The 18735-nt window shown below is 42.1% G+C and overlaps 1 protein-coding gene across 5 annotated transcripts; it reads right to left on the bottom strand.

Annotated features, from left to right (window-relative positions):
- Nucleotides 1-105: 105 nt before the first annotated feature.
- On the bottom strand, nt 106-13091 carry tlx2 (T cell leukemia homeobox 2). 5 transcript variants are annotated; one of them, XM_072434968.1, is made up of 5 exons: nt 12345-13091; nt 6043-6255; nt 5557-5794; nt 1337-1514; nt 106-448 (listed from the first exon to the last, which is right to left on the bottom strand). In XM_072434968.1, the coding sequence occupies exons 1-5, from the start codon at nt 12862-12864 to the stop codon at nt 437-439; spliced, it is 1161 nt and encodes a 386-aa protein (XP_072291069.1). In that variant the 5' UTR covers nt 12865-13091; the 3' UTR covers nt 106-436. The 5 variants fall into 5 exon arrangements, with proteins under 5 accessions (XP_072291069.1, XP_072291061.1, XP_072291053.1 ...); XM_072434960.1 differs by having other exon boundaries at nt 1337-1517; nt 5557-5791; nt 12345-13089; XM_072434952.1 differs by having other exon boundaries at nt 1337-1517; nt 12345-13081.
- Between the last annotated feature and the right edge of the window lie 5644 nt (nt 13092-18735).

Here is an 18735-nt window from a genome sequence, read left to right on the forward strand (position 1 = left end):
CCTTTGGGTGGTTTGAAACTGTAATCAATCCCAGTCCCCCCAGCTCGGAGTACTCATCAACTATTATTGCATGGTGAAGAAGAGATAAATAGTTGGAGACAAGAAAAATCAACAGTAGTTTAATATCTTTTCAAAAAGTCACAATATTATTTTATATAAAACACTTTTAAATTGGACATTTTCCGCGTTCAGTTCCAGCCAATGCAAACGCCGCAGCTGTCTTCGCCGGGCGGGGCAGCCGAGTTCACACAGGGAAATGTCGAAACATGCAATTTTATGATATTGTACAAAGTCAAAAGCGAGGGCGGGGCGGGAGAAAACAGGCGCCGACACGTGCCGGCGTTAAGTCTCTGCTGCCTCGTGTGGTCGGGAGGCAAAAGTACGCACTGGGGGGGGAGGGGCAGACTCGGCGGTCGGAGCATGTCCCCTGCCGTCTTTAGGCCGTGAGCTGGAGGGGAAAGCGGAAACGTGGTGTAAGGCAGGGGTATCATTCAACGTACAGCTCTGGACAAAAATTAACCATCACCGCAAACTCAATCTAGCGTTGTTTTTCCACGTGCGTCGTAGAAACACGAAACAGAAGCAGCCACGCCTTCACGACAAGGACAAAAATGTGCAGCTTCAACCGAAACGCCCTCGAAAAGCTTTTATGAAATGTTTTGAGTCTTGAAGCGTGAGGTGTGCAACGCTAAACCCAAGAAAACCAACGTTGTGAACCAGATTGAGCCACCGTTTTGGGAACTGTTCACAAAAGAGCTGTGAGAATATGGAACAAACTGCCAGCAATAAGTATTTGTCGAGTTAGATACTGTGTATGTGATGTATTTTAAATGTATTTTGTATTTCTGTTTCAAATACGACACCAGAAAAAAGTAGCCATAAAGTTGGCGAGAGCTAATGGGAATCCAAATAAATAATTAATAAATAAAAGCTTTCAGACCTTTTGCCCAAGAGTGTATGGCATTATTGCACACTTTTTTGGGTATTTATTTAAATTATGTAATGTCACAGCTTTTTCTCTGAATGAATTTGTGATATGGAATGGTTCTCAAACTGTTTCAATCGCAGTTATTTTTTGTCTAGAGCTGTAGATATCAACGAAAACAGCACACTAATTCTTTTTGTGCTTGGACATATAAAGATTCTCCCCACATATTTTGCTGGTAACAAGAATATGAAAGCAAAGTCCATCAAATATTTCAAAGCAATCGTCCCTTTTCCCATTAGCAGTGTTGTTTGGCCTCCCTGAACCCCCCCGACTCGCCCCGACTCGCCCACTCTGGTCCATTCACACTCGCAGTCACACGACAGAAGCCACAGAGGTGACGGAGGCCACCTTATTGTCCTCGGCCCAGGGCTGGAGGTTCTGCAGGGCGAACAGGGAGGAGTTGTGCAGGCACAGGGGGTCGGGCTGCAGGGGCTGGGACAGGGTCTTCTGGAAGGCCTCCTGTTGCAGCTGGAGCATTAGCCGGTTTGCCTGCTGTCGCTCAGCCTCTCTCTCCTCCGCCGTCTGTCTTCTGAAGGGACGAGAGGAAACACGAGGAAGTAAATTTTGGTTGTTTTTATTAGCACTTTATACATCGTCGGAGAACACATTTTTTGCTTGTAAGTGCGTTGAAACTGACGAGAAGTCGGTTATTAAGACTACACTCTCACTGGTTTGAGCTCAGTTTAGTCCTGATATAGACTTGCTTTGGTGCACTTTTAATACTGGTTTAGTCCTGCTCTAGTCCAGGTTTAGTTCCATGTTCAAGTCCTTTAGTTTAGTCCCAATTTGGATGTGCAAGTGTGGATGAACCGTAATCCTCCTGCTCTAAATTCAAAGAGCATTTGGAGGTTGGAGAGACCGTTGGCACAGAATGGCCATGAGTGTGACTGAGAAGTGCATAATGAAAGGTAAAATTCTTGTAGCTGGTATCTAGACTTGTGATCGTTTCATTCATTGTATTTGGCTGCTCCAGACTTGTGTTAACCATTGACTGTGAACATGAAATCAACAGCGACAAACAGGAATGTGTGCCAAGAGAACATGGGAATCTGATGAAAGTTCTAGACCCTGAATACAAACTTCCTTCCTTCACGCGCCGATGAGAACAGGCCATGGAAATAATACCACGCCATCTTCCAGATCTTATTGTGCTTCCATGTCCAAAGCACACTCTTGTATGGACGACATTACACGTTCAGGTGCAACAAAGCAAATGCAAAACAAAGCCCATCTGCGGCAGATTGAGAAGAGTTTACGGCACTAAACACTGATATGATGTTGTAAAAGCTCGTGTTTACGGTGCGTTCGCTCAACACCTGTTCTGTTGCAGCGCTGCAGGCGACGTGACAGATGCTGCAGAGGAGACGAGACGAGGAGAGAGAACTACAAAGGGCACAGAGGGAGCAGAGGGAGCAGAAGGAGCAAAAGGAGCAGAGCGGGAGCAGAGGGAGCAGAGGGAGCAGAGGGAGCAGAGAGGGAGCAGAGGGAGCAGAGCGGGAGCAGCAAAAGGAGCAGAGCGGGAGCAGAGGGAGCAGAGGGAGGAGAGCGGGAGCAGAGGGAGCAGAGGGAGCAGAGTGGGAGCAGAGGGAGGAGCAGAGGGAGCAGAGGGAGGAGCAGAGGGAGCAGAGGGAGCAGAGCGGGAGTAGCAAGGGAGCAGAGGGAGGAGCGGGAGCAGAGGGAGGAGCAGAGGGAGCAGAGGGAGCAGAGTGGGAGCAGAGGGAGGAGCAGAGGAAGGAGCAGAGGGAGCAGAGGGAGGAGCAGAGGGAGCAGAGTGGAAGCAGAGGGAGGAGCAGAGGGAGGAGCAGAGGGAGCAGAGTGCTTTAGCCCAGAGGTGAGCAGCATCTGTTTGCATAAGCAGAACACGCTGTGAGCGCGGCAGTGAACGTGATGCAAACGGGCGGGAAAATGTAAGTCCAAAAGGATTCAATAGAATGAATCGTGATCATTGTAATCATTATTGTTGAGAGTTTTATTGATTGATTTTGACAAAATGTGCTATCCAGAGTGATGAAAAATTAGAAATCAACTATTCTAAATGAAATATTCAAACAGGAAGCTGAACCCCCACAAGAAGTTGACATACATATAAACCAAAAATTTAAATAATAAGAATATTTGTATATTGACATGTCACAATAGCATATTTTATAGTTGCAATTATTGTGATAAAAAACAACACCATTTAAAGATTATTCACTATTACTAAGACCAAACACCAGATTTTTTTTTCTTTCTTTATGTCTAACACGTTATTATTCATCAAGTTTGTGACCAGCTTTATAAAATCAAACTTTCTGAATGACAAAATCAAATGAATGTGACCAAAACAGCCAGATACAAAATGACTTTACCTTTAGATGTAATTTTTGGACAAAAAATTAAATGAAGAAGACCATTTTGCTTCTAAAATAGTCCTGATTATTACCTTTTTAGTTCATACGATCACATTGTAACCTGAAAAACCACGATTATCGATTAACCTTGAAATCTTTGAATGAGATACATGTGCATTTTTAAGTCTTATCTAAACTCATTAGCTTTAACTTGCTAATAGCGCTGCCTGATTAATTGCAATTACTTAAACCTAAATGTGTAACGAATGCTCCTCATCAACAAAGTAATACATAAATGGCGCAGAGAGAAGCAGGTGGAAGCTCACGTCTAAACACTCTCTCGTACACACCAAGCTCCATCCATTAGCCACACATTATTGTTAACAGAATTATCATAATGCAATTGGCTGGCTGTTGATTCGATCACGCTCTTGTTACTAGCGTAGTCGTCACGCGAAGACATCCCTCACGCTGCTATAGGGAAGGGTATAAATCTCAGCAAAACTAGAATATCAGAAAAACCAGTTAGGACCATTCCCCTGCCGCCGCCTCAGCGCGCGGACGCTATCGGCTTCAGTTTGGCCACGTTCAGACAAATGTATTCTGTTATCCCATTACGCAGTTTCCACCGTGCATCCACATATTGCTCTGTTTGTTGCTGTTGCGGAATGAAATGTGGCTTTTAACTTGAGAAAGAGTGCGGGCAACGAGACAAAACTGCCCGAACCACAGGGACTTATGTTGGAGATTTTGAGAGTTTTTATTTTTGTTTTATTTTGACAATTGTAGTTTGAAGTCCACATTGGAAAACATGTGCAAAAAGGTCAACGTGCACAGTAAAATACTAAAAACAACCTCATAAACAAACAATACAAGTTACAAAACACCAAAAGTATCAGGAAACATTGTGTCACTGTGAAATTGTTTACACCCAACAGACGTTTAAACTAAAAATGAATCATTTTTGGACTTAAAATCGAAGAATTAGATTGATTAGAAATAAAATTGTATTCAAACCAAACTTTTTTAATTTTTTTTATTGTGGTTCTATCATACATACAAAGAAAATAATAATATTCATTCATCTTGATAGTTTATACATTTAGTCCCTAATGCAAAAACCAGTCTTTATTGATTAAACTGTCAGGCCCGCATAGTATTTTAAACTAATTTCATTTGCAATTGATTTTTAAAATAACTAATTCTCCAATGGCCAAGGATCATTTACACATTAAAACACTAAAAGCTAATCTGGCTGTAGGTAATTTGCTGATGAGAAATGTGCGCTGTCCCTTTAACTAGAGGCAGCAGGCCGTGGTAATCGGATTCCACTCTCGTTTACTTCCAAATGGCTATAAACAGCAGTCAGAATGAAGTGAACCATTTCTTTTTTCATCTAGGACTCTGCCAGTCCATTCCCCACATGAGCGTTCTGCTTGGGACAGCAGCTTTCTAAGAGGCCTTTCAGGAGGACGGGGTAATTGTGCTTGGTCAAGTGAACTGGCCTCCGATGGCAGCTGGCCTAAGCAAAATAGGTGTTGTGTTGTCGGACGCCCTTAATGCTCGAGCTGCGGGGCCTTTTAGTTGTGTTTAAGACAGTAAGCAGTTTGGATCCCCCGGGCCAAAGGCAGACACGCTCGATGATGTCAATTTATGGCGCTGGGAAAATGAAAGGGAGAGGCTATAGCTGTTGAGTGAACTGCCTGCAAGTGTAAAGACAAAAGGGCCCACTTTTTTAAATAAATATATGAGCTTTGTCGTTAAATGTTAAGACAACGGTGTTTAAATGTTTGCCTTGAAATGGGGAAACAACATGGAGCAGGAATAGTACCACAACAACGGTTATAACATTAAAAAAAACGTCTGCTAGTTGTGTATAACAACAAAGGCTAGTAAACAATTGCGTCGTCTTCTTCTGCTGGTAATGTTGAACTGCTTAAAGATATTCTTGTGTCTTTTTCATTTGTTAATTTAGTTTGTCTATGAGATTGAATGTGTTATGAATGTAGCATGTGTGGTTTGTTGACCTGAAACACAGAATACATCATTTTATAACTAAATGTTTAAAATTGATTTCAATGTAGTTTTACTTGTACAAAGGCCCCTCTTTTCAGCCTCCCGGTTATAGCCCCATAAGTCCGTACTGCAGCAGCGCCCCTGGCTGAACTTTAATGTTAACAGGTTCTCTTTGACTGCCCATGGACTGTCTCCTGTTCTTAAAGCTGTGGCTCTTACCTCCATTTTGTGCGTCTGTTCTGGAACCAGGTCTTGACTTGTGCATCGGTCATCTTCAGAGCCTTGGCCAGCGTGGCTCGTTCTGCTGAGGCCAGGTACTTCTGTCTGTGGAAGCGCTTCTCCAGCTCACAGATCTGCACGCGGCTGAACGACGTCCGCGGCTTTTTCCTCTTTGGTGGCGTCCGGTTCTGGTACGGGTGTCCGATACGCCGGGTCACGGAGAAGGGCGACAAGGCTGCTGCAATCAAAGAGAGAATTATATTCAACTACACAGCTTTGTGTGTAGCATGAGCTCATTTTAACAATTAATAGTCTGCTGTTTTATCATTTAGGTCAACTGGACCGCAAATATACAACATCTTAATTTAATCATTTCCCTGTCACTTTTTACAACCCCAAACACAAATAGATGTATATTGGTTCCATATATTTTCACACATTGGGTACATACTGTAGTAAAGGGACCATAGTGGGGGGGAGACTCACCTGGGTAAGCCCCCTTAGCGAAAGCATAATCTGCCAGAAGGCCATTGCTGTCTCGCAGGTGAGCGAGTTCTGGGTAATAGCATTTGGCCAGTGTCTCCACAGTGCTCCAGACAGGCACCCTGCCGATGTCTCCCTTGGGGAGAGGACAGAGGGGCGCGGCGGCCCCCGGCCCCCCTGTTGCCTCTGCAGCTCGACTCTCCTCTGCATGCTCCCCTAAAGGAAAGGGAGACACAGTAAGGTCCTGTCTGGAGCAGCCGGCGCTGGCACAGAAACTAATCACATGAAGAAGCCACAGTGATGAGCACACAGGGTCTAACAGGGTTTAATATAGCTGTACAGGCTGTGCCACTACACGACAACTGTCATTTGGAGAATCAGCACAACTCCAACATGAATCAAACCTGGACATGTGGGCCAATCACTGTCAGCTCCTGTCTGCTCTCATCTCTGTACTGTAGTCTGGAGCATGACAACGCATCAGTCTGCATTATGGAGGATTATTCCACTGAATACACACGACCTGCCTTCTATCCACTTTATAATATTATATTAATGTAGCAAGCAATATACCAGGAACGACTCCAGAATGTTACAGCTGTAGAATTGAAGGAAAATGTAATGAACTGCCTGTTTTCCTTGAGAGATGCAATTGCAAAGGAGCTGATATTTTGTTACTTTCTGTATTGTGCTGATTGTGTTTAGCTGCTACTGGACAGGTCATTCAAATAAAGACACCCTGAATTTTCTAGCTAAAAATAAATAAATAAAAGATGTGCAATAAAAACCTTGGTCTGTGATTTTCTCCAATAGTCTAATGTCATTTAATGTTTTTACTTTCACACTGTCACACGCCTTTTCCTGTTTCTGGGCATCAATAACACCTTATCTGTAGCATCATAAAATATCTATGAATCCTGTCTATTTTGTCAGCCAGGGGTAAACAGAAGATCAATAAACGTAACAGGATCGGTTTTGGCCATGGATCCACTCCCGGCCACAGTCTCGTTTGAAACCAAATGGAAATCAACAAAGGCTGTGTTTGTCACGCTCCCTCCGACGCTGTTCTGCCCTGTCTGACACTGTGTTCATTTGGTTTTGTTTCTGTCAGAAAACACACCAGGAGCCAAAATTAATATGAAACATCTGCATAGGTGTCTCCAGAGGGCCCCGCAACGCTCTTCCAACTACGGCTCGGCTCAAAGCAACCGAGGACTTCATTTGCAAGTAATGGATGCAAAACTGGCTCACAAAATTACATTCACGAGCAAAAAACACTAGAAAACATTGATGCTTATATAAACACTATGACGATGATAATTGCTGTTATAAATATGTCAAAAATGAAATATTTTTTTTATTGTCAGTCCTTGTGTAACATTTGTGGTCTTGATTTTAATATTGTTTTAATCTTTGTTGGTAATTTGCATTTATGGTAATTGTCCAGATGTTGTTGCGCACTAATAGTAAAATGTTAATTATATCCATTTAATGTGACATAAGGGACATATGTGACTGTAATGAGTGTAAAGTGACACAGCTAAAGCTTTATTTTTAGTTGTATTTATTTATATATATATAGTCTTTTTTGTTAGCTAAATATTTTTAGTGTTTTTTTGTTCTTTTCTTTTTTTAAAGTTGGCTAATTATTCACTTTTTAAAATTGTTAAACTTGTTAATTTGTTTTTTGTTGTTTTTTGTTTTTTACACTATTAACATTTAATTTGGCTGAATATTTACTTTAAAAAAAAATGTTAAACTTGTGTATTTTATTTTATTTTGTTAAGAAGTACACGTTTGCTTCAATTATTTCTCTAAAAACCAAACAGCCAAAAAAAAAAAACGACCAAATAAATAAATAAAAGAACAGAGCGGATATTTTACAATGCCCCTTTTGCTTGACACAATCGCCCACACGTATGATTTATTTGCAACTTAATATCCACTATATTACAGGCAATATATTTAGCAATAGACTAAGGTTACATTTTGGCCGTCTCATTCCCCTTGGCTACACTTTGCAGGTTGCACACGCCGTTTGTCTGGTACGGCTCCTGCTAAATAATACTGCATTAGATTGCTATTTTGAGCCATCTGCAGTCTACGTAATGGACCAGGGCGCGCGCACATACACACACACACACACACACACATTTAGAGGGGACCTGCACTTAACCGGGCCCAAGGTGTCCAAAAAACATCCAAAACCATCTACCGAACACGGCTGTAGCATGTTGTGAATGAAAGACCTTTAAAGAACTATTGTCTCTTTCACCCGGTGCTATTATTGTTACATATACTACATATGTAAATATAAGGTGAACTGCATGGTCATTTCACACTATAGATTTGTCCTGACATTAACAGAACAAAGAGCAATGTTGTAATATTTGATTTTTAAATGAAAATGGAAAGTAATGGACTAAATCTAAAACATTTGACCTTAGAGAGGATTTTGGCGAGACACATCTCACTTATCAAGTCTAACAGTGACAACAAAAAGGCCTATAGGGTGCATACATTGGGAAAGAATTCACATAATGATACCAAATGCTATATTAAATCATACTAATATAAACTAATGTAGTTAATTGGATTTTGGTAGCAGTCTAAATAGTGAAATGTAACAATATAATGGCTTCAAATGGGTGATGTTTAAAAAAAGCCTCTTTGCCTGTGGTAAATCTGGATTATTCAGTTTGTCTTTACAAAAATGAATAACATTTCCAAATGACATAAAACATTACATTTTCTTTTTTGATAGTCTAAAGTGGGGCATTTAACTTGAATTAGAATCGAGATTCAGATTCAGTCATGTTTTATCGTCAATGATGCTTGGGTTTTTATTTAATCAAGAGGTAAAGATAACCCTCTGTCAGTAAAAGGATCTGAGTCTTCAAGAAATTTGATTATATTTTGTTTTAAAATTGTATTGGTTAAAAGTCTGTATTGTACATTAAAAATCATTCTGAAAGGACTGAATAAAATGTTAGTGAAAATTTTAATTGATCAATCTGAGAGTGGAAAAAAGACAACAACAAAAAAAAGATTATTCTTGTTGCCATGTCGCTCAGCCATACTTTAATATTTTTAAGTATTTTGGCCTGATTGTTCTCTCATTGTGTTTATATCAAAAGCACCTTAAAGTACAAATTATAGTTAAAAATGCACTGACTTTGCTTTGTTTAACTATATTGCTAAGCTTTTGTTGGGCAAAAATGTCATATATTTTGCTATAGTGTACGTCATGTATGAGCTTAGACAAAAGTCATCATCAAGATAAATATTATTTTCTACAAAACCATCATTATTTTTCTGCAAATAATCTTTTGTTTTGCTTCCATACACTAATGCAAAATAAAGTGGGAGACAATACTAAATCTGCTGCCTGGGTAATACAATTGGCATAAGCTTATCACAAAATAAAATGCTGCCGTAGAGAACAGGTTTCCCATAATGAAAGCACTTGTACTTAATAACAGTTCTGTGTGACAGCGCCTCCCTTCCCCACTGCGGATATTACCTTTGTAGCAATCTAATAAATATAGCCGTGAAGGATTCTAAAGGGGATATTGAAATATAACATGAACATATATTGCTATTTATTACACGATACGGGACAGGAGCGGGGCCACTGTGCTTTGTCACACAGAAAAACACGGGCACGGCGCAGAGGAGACGCGGAGCAGGTGGAAACAAGCAGGACGAGTTCACTCAAATCAAATCTGATCTGTGCTCTGCTCTGCTGCGCCATTAAGTGCCACACTGAGATTTAGCCCCGCGAACGCTTTCATTATTAGCTTTTTATCGCTGCTACGTGACCTGCAAAGAATACGACACCGAATGCAATAACGACAGCTAGGTGTTATTATTATTATTATTGTTATTGTTATTATTATTATTATTATTATTATTATTATCCGGTTTCTAAAAAGCTATGCTCCATAACGCGCAATTTACGCACAGTTTACGCACAGTTTACGCACGGTTTACGCACAGTTTAATTTGACCATTTATTTTTTCTTTATTTTTTTGTTTTTCATTGATCATTTTGACCAGACTATAAAACATTTATGTTATCTTCAATATGTTTTATTCAAAATGTCCAAATTGTTAATTGTCGTTGAAGACGCACGTAATATTTGTATTTGCGCTTTTAATTGCCACGTTTGTTCTGTTAAATGACTAATGTATCAAAATATCCTAATATAAAGCGGTGTTCCCTGGTGTTGGGTAATGTATAGATGTAAATAGATCATAGGATAGAGTGGACATAAAAGGCCTCGCGTATTTTAAGCTATTCCGTTTTTACTTTAGTATTTTAATATACAAAGGGAGATAGATGTAAGGCAATGACTGTGGCATTGTGAAAAATGAGAACAGCCTAAAGTGCAATTAAAATGTGACATTCGTACAGTCTGTCTGCCTCATGCAGCCAAAGTGTGGAGCTGTCAGGTCTGCAGCGCGGGGCCCTTCTCCTCCGGTTTCAACTTGGAAATCAGGTCGAAAGTGGGACGTTTAAAATGGCAGCTTCCACTGGCCATCAAGACAGATGATAGTGCGTTTGATGCATGGCCTTTTATAGGAAACCGAGCGGGCCAAATGTGGAGCGCGTGCGTGTGTCTGTGTGTAGTGTTACTGAAGAAGCGACTGCTGATCAATAAAGTAGGAGATATAAGCTGCGAAATAATTACAGGGACACAAAGCCCAGAGAAATTAAACGAGAGGCCCTCTGTGCCTATGAGTAAAATTGATAAGCCTATTTACACTGTATCTTTTTGCAGTTGACATATCGTCCCCCAGTATTTAATAATTAATCAGGTATAAAGGACGGAACAGTGAATTTTTAATGCATGGAAGGCCGGGGGGGGGGGGGCTTTATTTTCCTATTCATGAGAATAAGAGCAGCAGCTTTTATGGTCAAGACATGTCTATTAAAATAGCCACAACTCGATCTGCATCATCATGTTGTGCGTCATTTAGAATTGTTAAAGAGCTTTACTATTTAAAAGCCAAATACAATCATCGGTTATTAGAGCTTTAAATGCTCCAGTGCCGCATTGCAAAACAGGAAGCTTTAAGAAGCCATTTACAATCAAACTCAATTGCAAAGGATTTTAAATAACCCGCATTATACAGATATAATTTAAATTGTATGTACATATTGTCTACGTGTTTTATGCACATAACACATTAAAGGTAGCGAGTATTTGTCTTTTAAAATGATCCATTGGTCCATCAATACGCCTTTCTCATGGTTTAACTAACTAAAATGACTGTTCCATAGCGCAGCAGTAAAATGGTTAGTTTCTATAGAATATATAAGCTATAGAATACAACTATTAATATGTTGTGTCTAGTTGTTGCATTCATTGTATAGTTTTGCAAATAACAATGAAGCTGGTATGGTTACGCATGCGCTGTAATGTTTAATATCATATCATAATGACAAGAGTTGGTTGTGTCATTTGGCCGTTTCGCAGTCAAAATTGGAGGCCGTGAAACACCGGGCAACGGCGTCGTTATCCGTGATCCACAGCAAATGGAGAGTGATGGTCCAATCCCGATTCATCAGCACGTCCGTGTCAATCTGCGCGCCCGTTCATCAGCCATGTTCCACACACACACACACACACAGACACACACATACACACACAAACACACACACAGACACACACACACACAGACACACACACACACACACTCAGAATCACAGTCTCAGGATTTGGCGGCGTCATGTTCACGCAATCTCCTGTGCGCAAAATTAGGCTCTGCACTTTCATAAAAATGATGTCCATATTTTTTTTCTCTCCAGAAATGGCAATTAAACGCGACCCATTTGTGCAGTTGTGTACAACCACGATTATTCCTGCAGTTTCATATTTTTGTTTAGATGATGACAAATTGTGAGACCAAAGCGCGGAGTTATTCTCATGAACAGTTTTATTGCTGTGTAATTAGATGTATGCAGTAGATGCCTTTTTTATTTTTATAACGTATGTATATATTTATTTGCATTTAGTGTAGCTTATTTGAATAGCCTGTGATTTAATTTGATTTAAAAAACACTAAAAACAAATCCACATTGTGCGTAATTGTGAACTGCTGATTGTTTTAATACTTTTGTGATACATTTATGAGATCTTTCCCATTTTCTTTTTTAATCTAATCTTATGTTTAGCCTATTTTTTGTTTTATTTGCATGTTATTTGCTCTCTTTCGTCACCATGTGCCACTTGACCTCTACATTACTTCATTGTAAACCATGAATGAAACGTCGTGCCTCGCGCGCTACTACAAATTACCTGTGAGTCTGTCTTTGGCGAACCTCCTGCTACTCTCCATCCACGGGAAGGTGAAGTTTGCCGCGTTGCCCATTCCCATAGCGGGCACGGACGGGATCCCCGGGTGCGCGGAGGGCGGCGGATGCGGCGCGGCTGCTGCGGCGGAAGGCGGAGGATGCGGCGGCGGCGGCATGGGTCTGTGCGCCGGCACCCGTATCACTCCCCCAGCGCCCCCCGAGTTCACGTTCACGTTCATGTTCATGTTCATGCTTACGTTCATGTTCATGTTGACGTTGTAGGAGCCGGCCAAGCCCGCCGCCGCCGCCATGGAGCAGGCCGGGTTGTACACGCTGTTGTAGCCGCCGTTGCTGCCGCTGTACACGTTGGGAGCCAACGCGTAATCCGACTCGCCCGTCCGGTTGGGAAGCATGCACCCGCTGGACTGATCCGAGCTGTTGAGGATCTGGTCGATGCCAAAGCTGATGGGCTCGTGTTGCTGCTGGTGCGTCTGGTTCACCTCCTCAATCCCGGTGTGCTCCATCGCGCGTCTGTTCAGTCAGTAGCCTTAAATTATAACGACTTGTAAAAGGAAAACACAGGCCCAGTTGTGGTTCTTCTACTCCCTGGAAAGCAAGAACGCGACACCAAACCTTCCCATTGTTATTTTCATCTGTGGTAACGCTGGTCCCTAAAGGGAGAACTCCTCCGAGGGGCTTCTACTGCTTTGTGCATCCATTGTAAACACGTATCCAGCGCGCGAAACAAAAGGCAGACTTGTGTAAAGGGCGAGCAGGTGTCTCTGTCCGGAGCGCGCGTTACACATCCGAGGCGCCTCTCCGGAGAGACGTGACGCGGGCTTTTGTTCTGCGATCCACGAGGTGAGTGCACAAACCGAGACAAATGAACCAAACGCTGCATCAAAGCGTGGAAAGTAAAGGGAGCGCAAGCGCGGCCGGAGAGCGAGGCGCGCGGGACGTGTGGACGCGTGAATGGGAGCAGTGCGTTTCAGCAGGTGAGACGAGCCTCTGCGTAAAGGCTGCCATTCGGTCATCCATCCAGCCAAACCCTCCCTCCCTCCTCTCCCCCTCGGCCTCCCTCCTTCCCTCGCTCCTTCCCTCCCTCCTTCCCTCCCTCCTTCCTCCTGCACACTTCTCCGGGAGCGAGGACACTTGTTTTTTTGCTCTCGTCTCTTAAAGAAGCCGCAGCGTCACTGGCTCTTCTTCGGGCCCCGGGTCAAAGCGCTTTTGGAACGTTTCGCCGCAGCTTGTCAACACTTGGAGCTGATACTGACAAAAGGGTTTAATATGCACTTCATTAGGTGCTACGGTATTTTGCACCAAAAGACAATTCTTCCACTCACTGTCAAAACGCGCGCGGGGGAAACGGCAACGACTTCAGCCGCTCCTTTGTTTGGGAGAAGACGTCGTTTTTTATAGTGCAGACATTTATAGTGCAGAAATTATGCACGTGATACATTGGATATAGAAAATTACGGATAAACAGACCTCTTAAGGGCAAACTCATTTATACAGAAATATGATCAATAGACAATGGATGCTGGATTTGCTCTACAACGTGCTTTGACAGGTAGTTTTATATCAAAGCATGTGGACAATTAACCCGACCTAAAACAGCCTATATTATATGTAATTACTGTGTGTCGTGCGATAACTGTAACTACTGTGAAAGGATCGGCCATTCATGCGTAATTATAGGTCTTTTTATGACTAGATAAAGATAATTGGTATGAATTATTTTTGATCAAAAGCCAATACTAAATCCTATTAACAAAATTAGCCTAGAGCCTATGATGTCTTTCTTTCTTTCACATTCTTTTATTTATTTATTTATTTTAAAAAAAATGTTTACTATTGGAACATATTGGTTATTGGCCTTGTGAATGAAAAGTAATAAATAGCAATAAAATTAGGCCGCAACAACAATTACGAGAATCTTAGAATTTGAACAGTTGTTTTGTTCCCTCTGCGTGAAAAAAAAAAACATGAAATGTGACCCAAAAGGTTTAGCTGCACTTGTGAATTGCAGTGCAGCTGCATAATATACATTCTGAAAGAATTAATGTCTGATTGAAGTGGCGCATGAAGCAGCAATAAATAAAACTGAAGTACAAAATAACGTTCATTTGAAGAAAAGCTTTCATTTACAATGTCTTAGAAATCGGATCACGTGGAGCCCGTTACCCGAATGTAACGTGTAGGCCCAGGGACCAACATGTAGCGTGTAGGACCAGGGACCAACATGTAGCGTGTAGGACCAGGGACCAACATGTAGCGTGTAGGACCAGGGACCAACATGTAACGTATAGGACCAGGGACCAACATGTAACGTGTAGGACCAGGAACCAACATGTAACGTGTAGGACCAGGGACCAACATGTAACGTGTAGGACCAGGGACCAACATGTAACGTGTAGGACCAGGGACCAACATGTAGGGTGTAGGACCAGGAACCAACATGTAACGTGTAGGACCAGGAACCAACATGTAACGTGTAGGACCAGGGACCAACATGTAACGTATAGGACCAGGGACCAACATGTAACGTGTAGGACCAGGAACCAACATGTAACGTGTAGGACCAGGAACCAACATGTAACGTGTAGGACCAGGGACCAACATGTAACGTGTAGGACCAGGAACCAACATGTAACGTGTAGGACCAGGAACCAACATGTAGCGTGTAGGACCAGGGACCAACATGTAACGTGTAGGACCAGGGACCAACATGTAACGTGTAGGACCAGGAACCAACATGTAACGTGTAGGACCAGGGACCAACATGTAACGTGTAGGACCAGGGACAACATGTAACGTGTAGGACCAGGGACCAACATGTAGCGTGTAGGACCAGGGACCAACATGTAACGTGTAGGACCACGGTGCAACATGTAACGTGTAGGACCAGGGACCAACATGTAACGTGTAGGACCAGGGACCAACATGTAACGTGTAGGACCAGGGACCAACATGTAACGTGTAGGACCAGGGACCAACATGTAACGTGTAGGACCAGGGACCAACATGTAACGTGTAGGACCAGGGACCAACATGTAACGTGTAGGACCAGGGACCAACATGTAACGTGTAGGACCAGGGACCAACATGTAACGTGTAGGACCACGGTGCAACATGTAACGTGTAGGACCAGGGACCAACATGTAACGTGTAGGACCAGGGACCAACATGTAACGTGTAGGACCAGGGACCAACATGTAACGTGTAGGACCAGGGACCAACATGTAACGTGTAGGACCAGGGACCAACATGTAACGTGTAGGACCAGGGACCAACATGTAACGTGTAGGACCAGGGACCAACATGTAACGTGTAGGACCAGGGACCAACATGTAACGTGTAGGACCAGGGACCAACATGTAACGTGTAGGACCAGGGACCAACATGTAACGTGTAGGACCAGGAACCAACATGTAACGTGTAGGACCAGGGACCAACATGTAACGTGTAGGACCAGGAACCAACATGTAACGTGTAGGACCAGGAACCAACATGTAACGTGTAGGACCAGGGACCAACATGTAACGTGTAGGACCAGGGACCAACATGTAACGTGTAGGACCAGGAACCAACATGTAACGTGTAGGACCAGGGACCAACATGTAACGTGTAGGACCAGGGACCAACATGTAACGTGTAGGACCAGGGACCAACATGTAACGTGTAGGACCAGGAACCAACATGTAACGTGTAGGACCAGGGACCAACATGTAACGTGTAGGACCAGGAACCAACATGTAACGTGTAGGACCAGGAACCAACATGTAGCGTGTAGGACCAGGGACCAACATGTAACGTGTAGGACCAGGGACCAACATGTAACGTGTAGGACCAGGAACCAACATGTAACGTGTAGGACCAGGAACCAACATGTAACGTGTAGGACCAGGAACCAACATGTAACGTGTAGGACCAGGAACCAACATGTAGCGTGTAGGACCAGGGACCAACATGTAACGTGTAGGACCAGGAACCAACATGTAACGTGTAGGACCAGGAACCAACATGTAACGTGTAGGACCAGGAACCAACATGTAGCGTGTAGGACCAGGGACCAACATGTAACGTGTAGGACCAGGGACCAACATGTAACGTGTAGGACCAGGAACCAACATGTAACGTGTAGGACCAGGGACCAACATGTAGCGTGTAGGACCAGGGACCAACATGTAACGTGTAGGACCAGGGACCAACATGTAACGTGTAGGACCAAGAACCAACATGTAACGTGTAGGACCACGGTGCAACAGTCCAAAGAGACGGGCAGGAATGAGATGGATGCACAGAAGTCCATGTGCAAAATGTGGCGTTGCTGATTTGCACAAATGATTTCACCTTCTTCGCCCGGAGCGTTGACGCAGATCGCCAGGGTCTCAATTCAATAAAAATGAAAAATGGCTCATAATAAAAGCGCGACACGGGGAAAAACGAATTTAATATATCACCGTTTTATTACGCACTTATTTCACTTTCCGTGCGAATAAAGATATCTCCACAGCACAAGGTGGCTAGAGGGAAGCATAAAAATCAATTGTGTGAATTCAAGGCCATATCAATAACAGTCCGGGACGAGCTGAGCACGAGTGGAGCTGCTATTAGGCCTGTTTAGATCCACGCGTTACAATCAAATGAATAGGGACGAGAGGATGCGCAGCTTCAGCGCGCCACTGACAACATAATTGGCCATTTATGCAAAAGCAGAAAGATCTATGTCCACGAGAGCGGAAACGAATGTTTGCGAGGCTCTATGGGCCAACAACAATTCTCTGGTTTATGGTGAAGTCAGCCACAAGACGTGGGTTTGTCACAAAAACACTGAAGCATTGTCAAGACACTTTTGAACAGCAAAAAGGGAAAAGGCCATTTGAAAAACACTGTTGAAGGCAAAAGCCAAATCTAGAGTGCAATAGTCCATCCCTTTTTGTGCATATTCCCCCAACGATACTGTTATAATACTTATCCAATACTTACTTCAAAACGACTTCGATAAAACGTGTATTTGAGTTAAGCAGGTCAGTAATTAACAGACAATGACATTTTGTAATGTAGTCGTGGATTATGTAAGTTAATGAGATAAAATGTATTGTATTCCTATCAATATTTTGTCTTTATTAAATTGTCAAGACAAAATCATGTAATATCTCTATAATATAATACCTGCACTGGCCACAATTTACTGTTGCTCTTACGCACAGGCGCGCGCGCGCGCGCGCGCGCGTTCGTGCGTGCGTGTGTGTGTGTGTGTGTGTGTGGTTCACAGTGAGGGGCACGTTTATCCTGCTCATTACCTACATAAGCATTTAAGATGAGCAAATGATTATTAATGTTTATTGGATTTGACAACGCCGCCCACTGGACAGGACACTTGCAAGAAGAGGCAAAATGGGGTGGATCATAATCCAAAATGGAAATGTTTTTTTAAGTCTTTGAACAAAAATAAGCAGTCATTTAGAATTTCCACGTATAAAACGCCTGTTAGTTTACTTTTCAATTACAATGGATGGCAGGAAATACAGTTTTCTGGCTTCAAATTTGGATTTGAGCTTCACAAAAAGTATAATTTATAGTAATAAAATGTGTAAATCAAATTAAGAAGAATTTTGCCTTCATCAAACATGCTTTATTCTATCAAAATATCCTATTAAATATACAAATAATGTAATACATTTTTTATCGGCTTGATTTTTCCTATTTTGTGATGTTCTGAGGATAATCCAACTTTCTCCATTGAAATCACACTATGACCCACTTCCTCCAGATTTAGAATGTTTTTGGTTTTTCTTTGTTTAAATGTTCTTTTCATTTACAGTTTTCTGCACTTCTAAAGTTGTTTGTTGGTTTTCTTTGGTTGGAAAAGCACAAGCCTGAGGAAAAGATCAGATGATTATATTTTTACATGCTTTATGCTGGAACAAACAAACAAACAAACAAACAACAACAACAACCCGTAACTTAGGTTTTGTTTTTCTAATTTTAGCCCAGTTTGAGTCACAATGAAGACTTTGTTTGGTTTTGTATTGTCTCACATTGTTTAGTTCTGTCGTGTCCATCTTTAATTCTGGGTTTTGTCCAACATCTCCAAATATTGGCCAAATATTTGACTCCTGAGGCTGTTCGGACCTTTCAAAATATTTGCCTTTAATGCTGTGGATCAATAAATACATAGTTGAGAAAAAAACCTACTCAAAATCAGTTGTCATAAGTAAACATGTGCTCATTAATAGTCACAAATATGCTCTTGTCAAAGTAGTCTGTAGTTTATTGCACTGAACAAAACAAAACACATTTTACAGTAGAATGTGATGGTTACAAAAAAAAGCACAAAAAGAGGCAAGATGCATTTATTAGGCCCTAAAAACATATTTCAGAATTATTTA

This window comes from Eucyclogobius newberryi, unplaced genomic scaffold (assembly GCF_026437365.1).
Source record: "Eucyclogobius newberryi isolate DKJ021-1_F unplaced genomic scaffold, fEucNew1.0.hap1 SCAF_11, whole genome shotgun sequence".
NCBI classification, from domain to species: domain Eukaryota; kingdom Metazoa; phylum Chordata; class Actinopteri; order Gobiiformes; family Gobiidae; genus Eucyclogobius; species Eucyclogobius newberryi.

What these genes read in the sequence shown, in the direction of transcription:
- tlx2 (XM_072434944.1), bottom strand. Translation starts at nt 12,864, where the DNA reads ATGGAGCACACCGGGATTGAGGAGGTGAACCAGACGCACCAGCAGCAA. An exon ending in CGCTAAGGGGGCTTACCCAG is followed by an intron (nt 5,795 to 6,042) that starts GTGAGTCTCCCC and finishes CTTTGATTGCAG; the next exon opens with CAGCCTTGTCGCCCTTCTCC. An exon ending in AACAGACGCACAAAATGGAG is followed by an intron (nt 1,518 to 5,556) that starts GTAAGAGCCACA and finishes TCGTCCCTTCAG; the next exon opens with AAGACAGACGGCGGAGGAGA.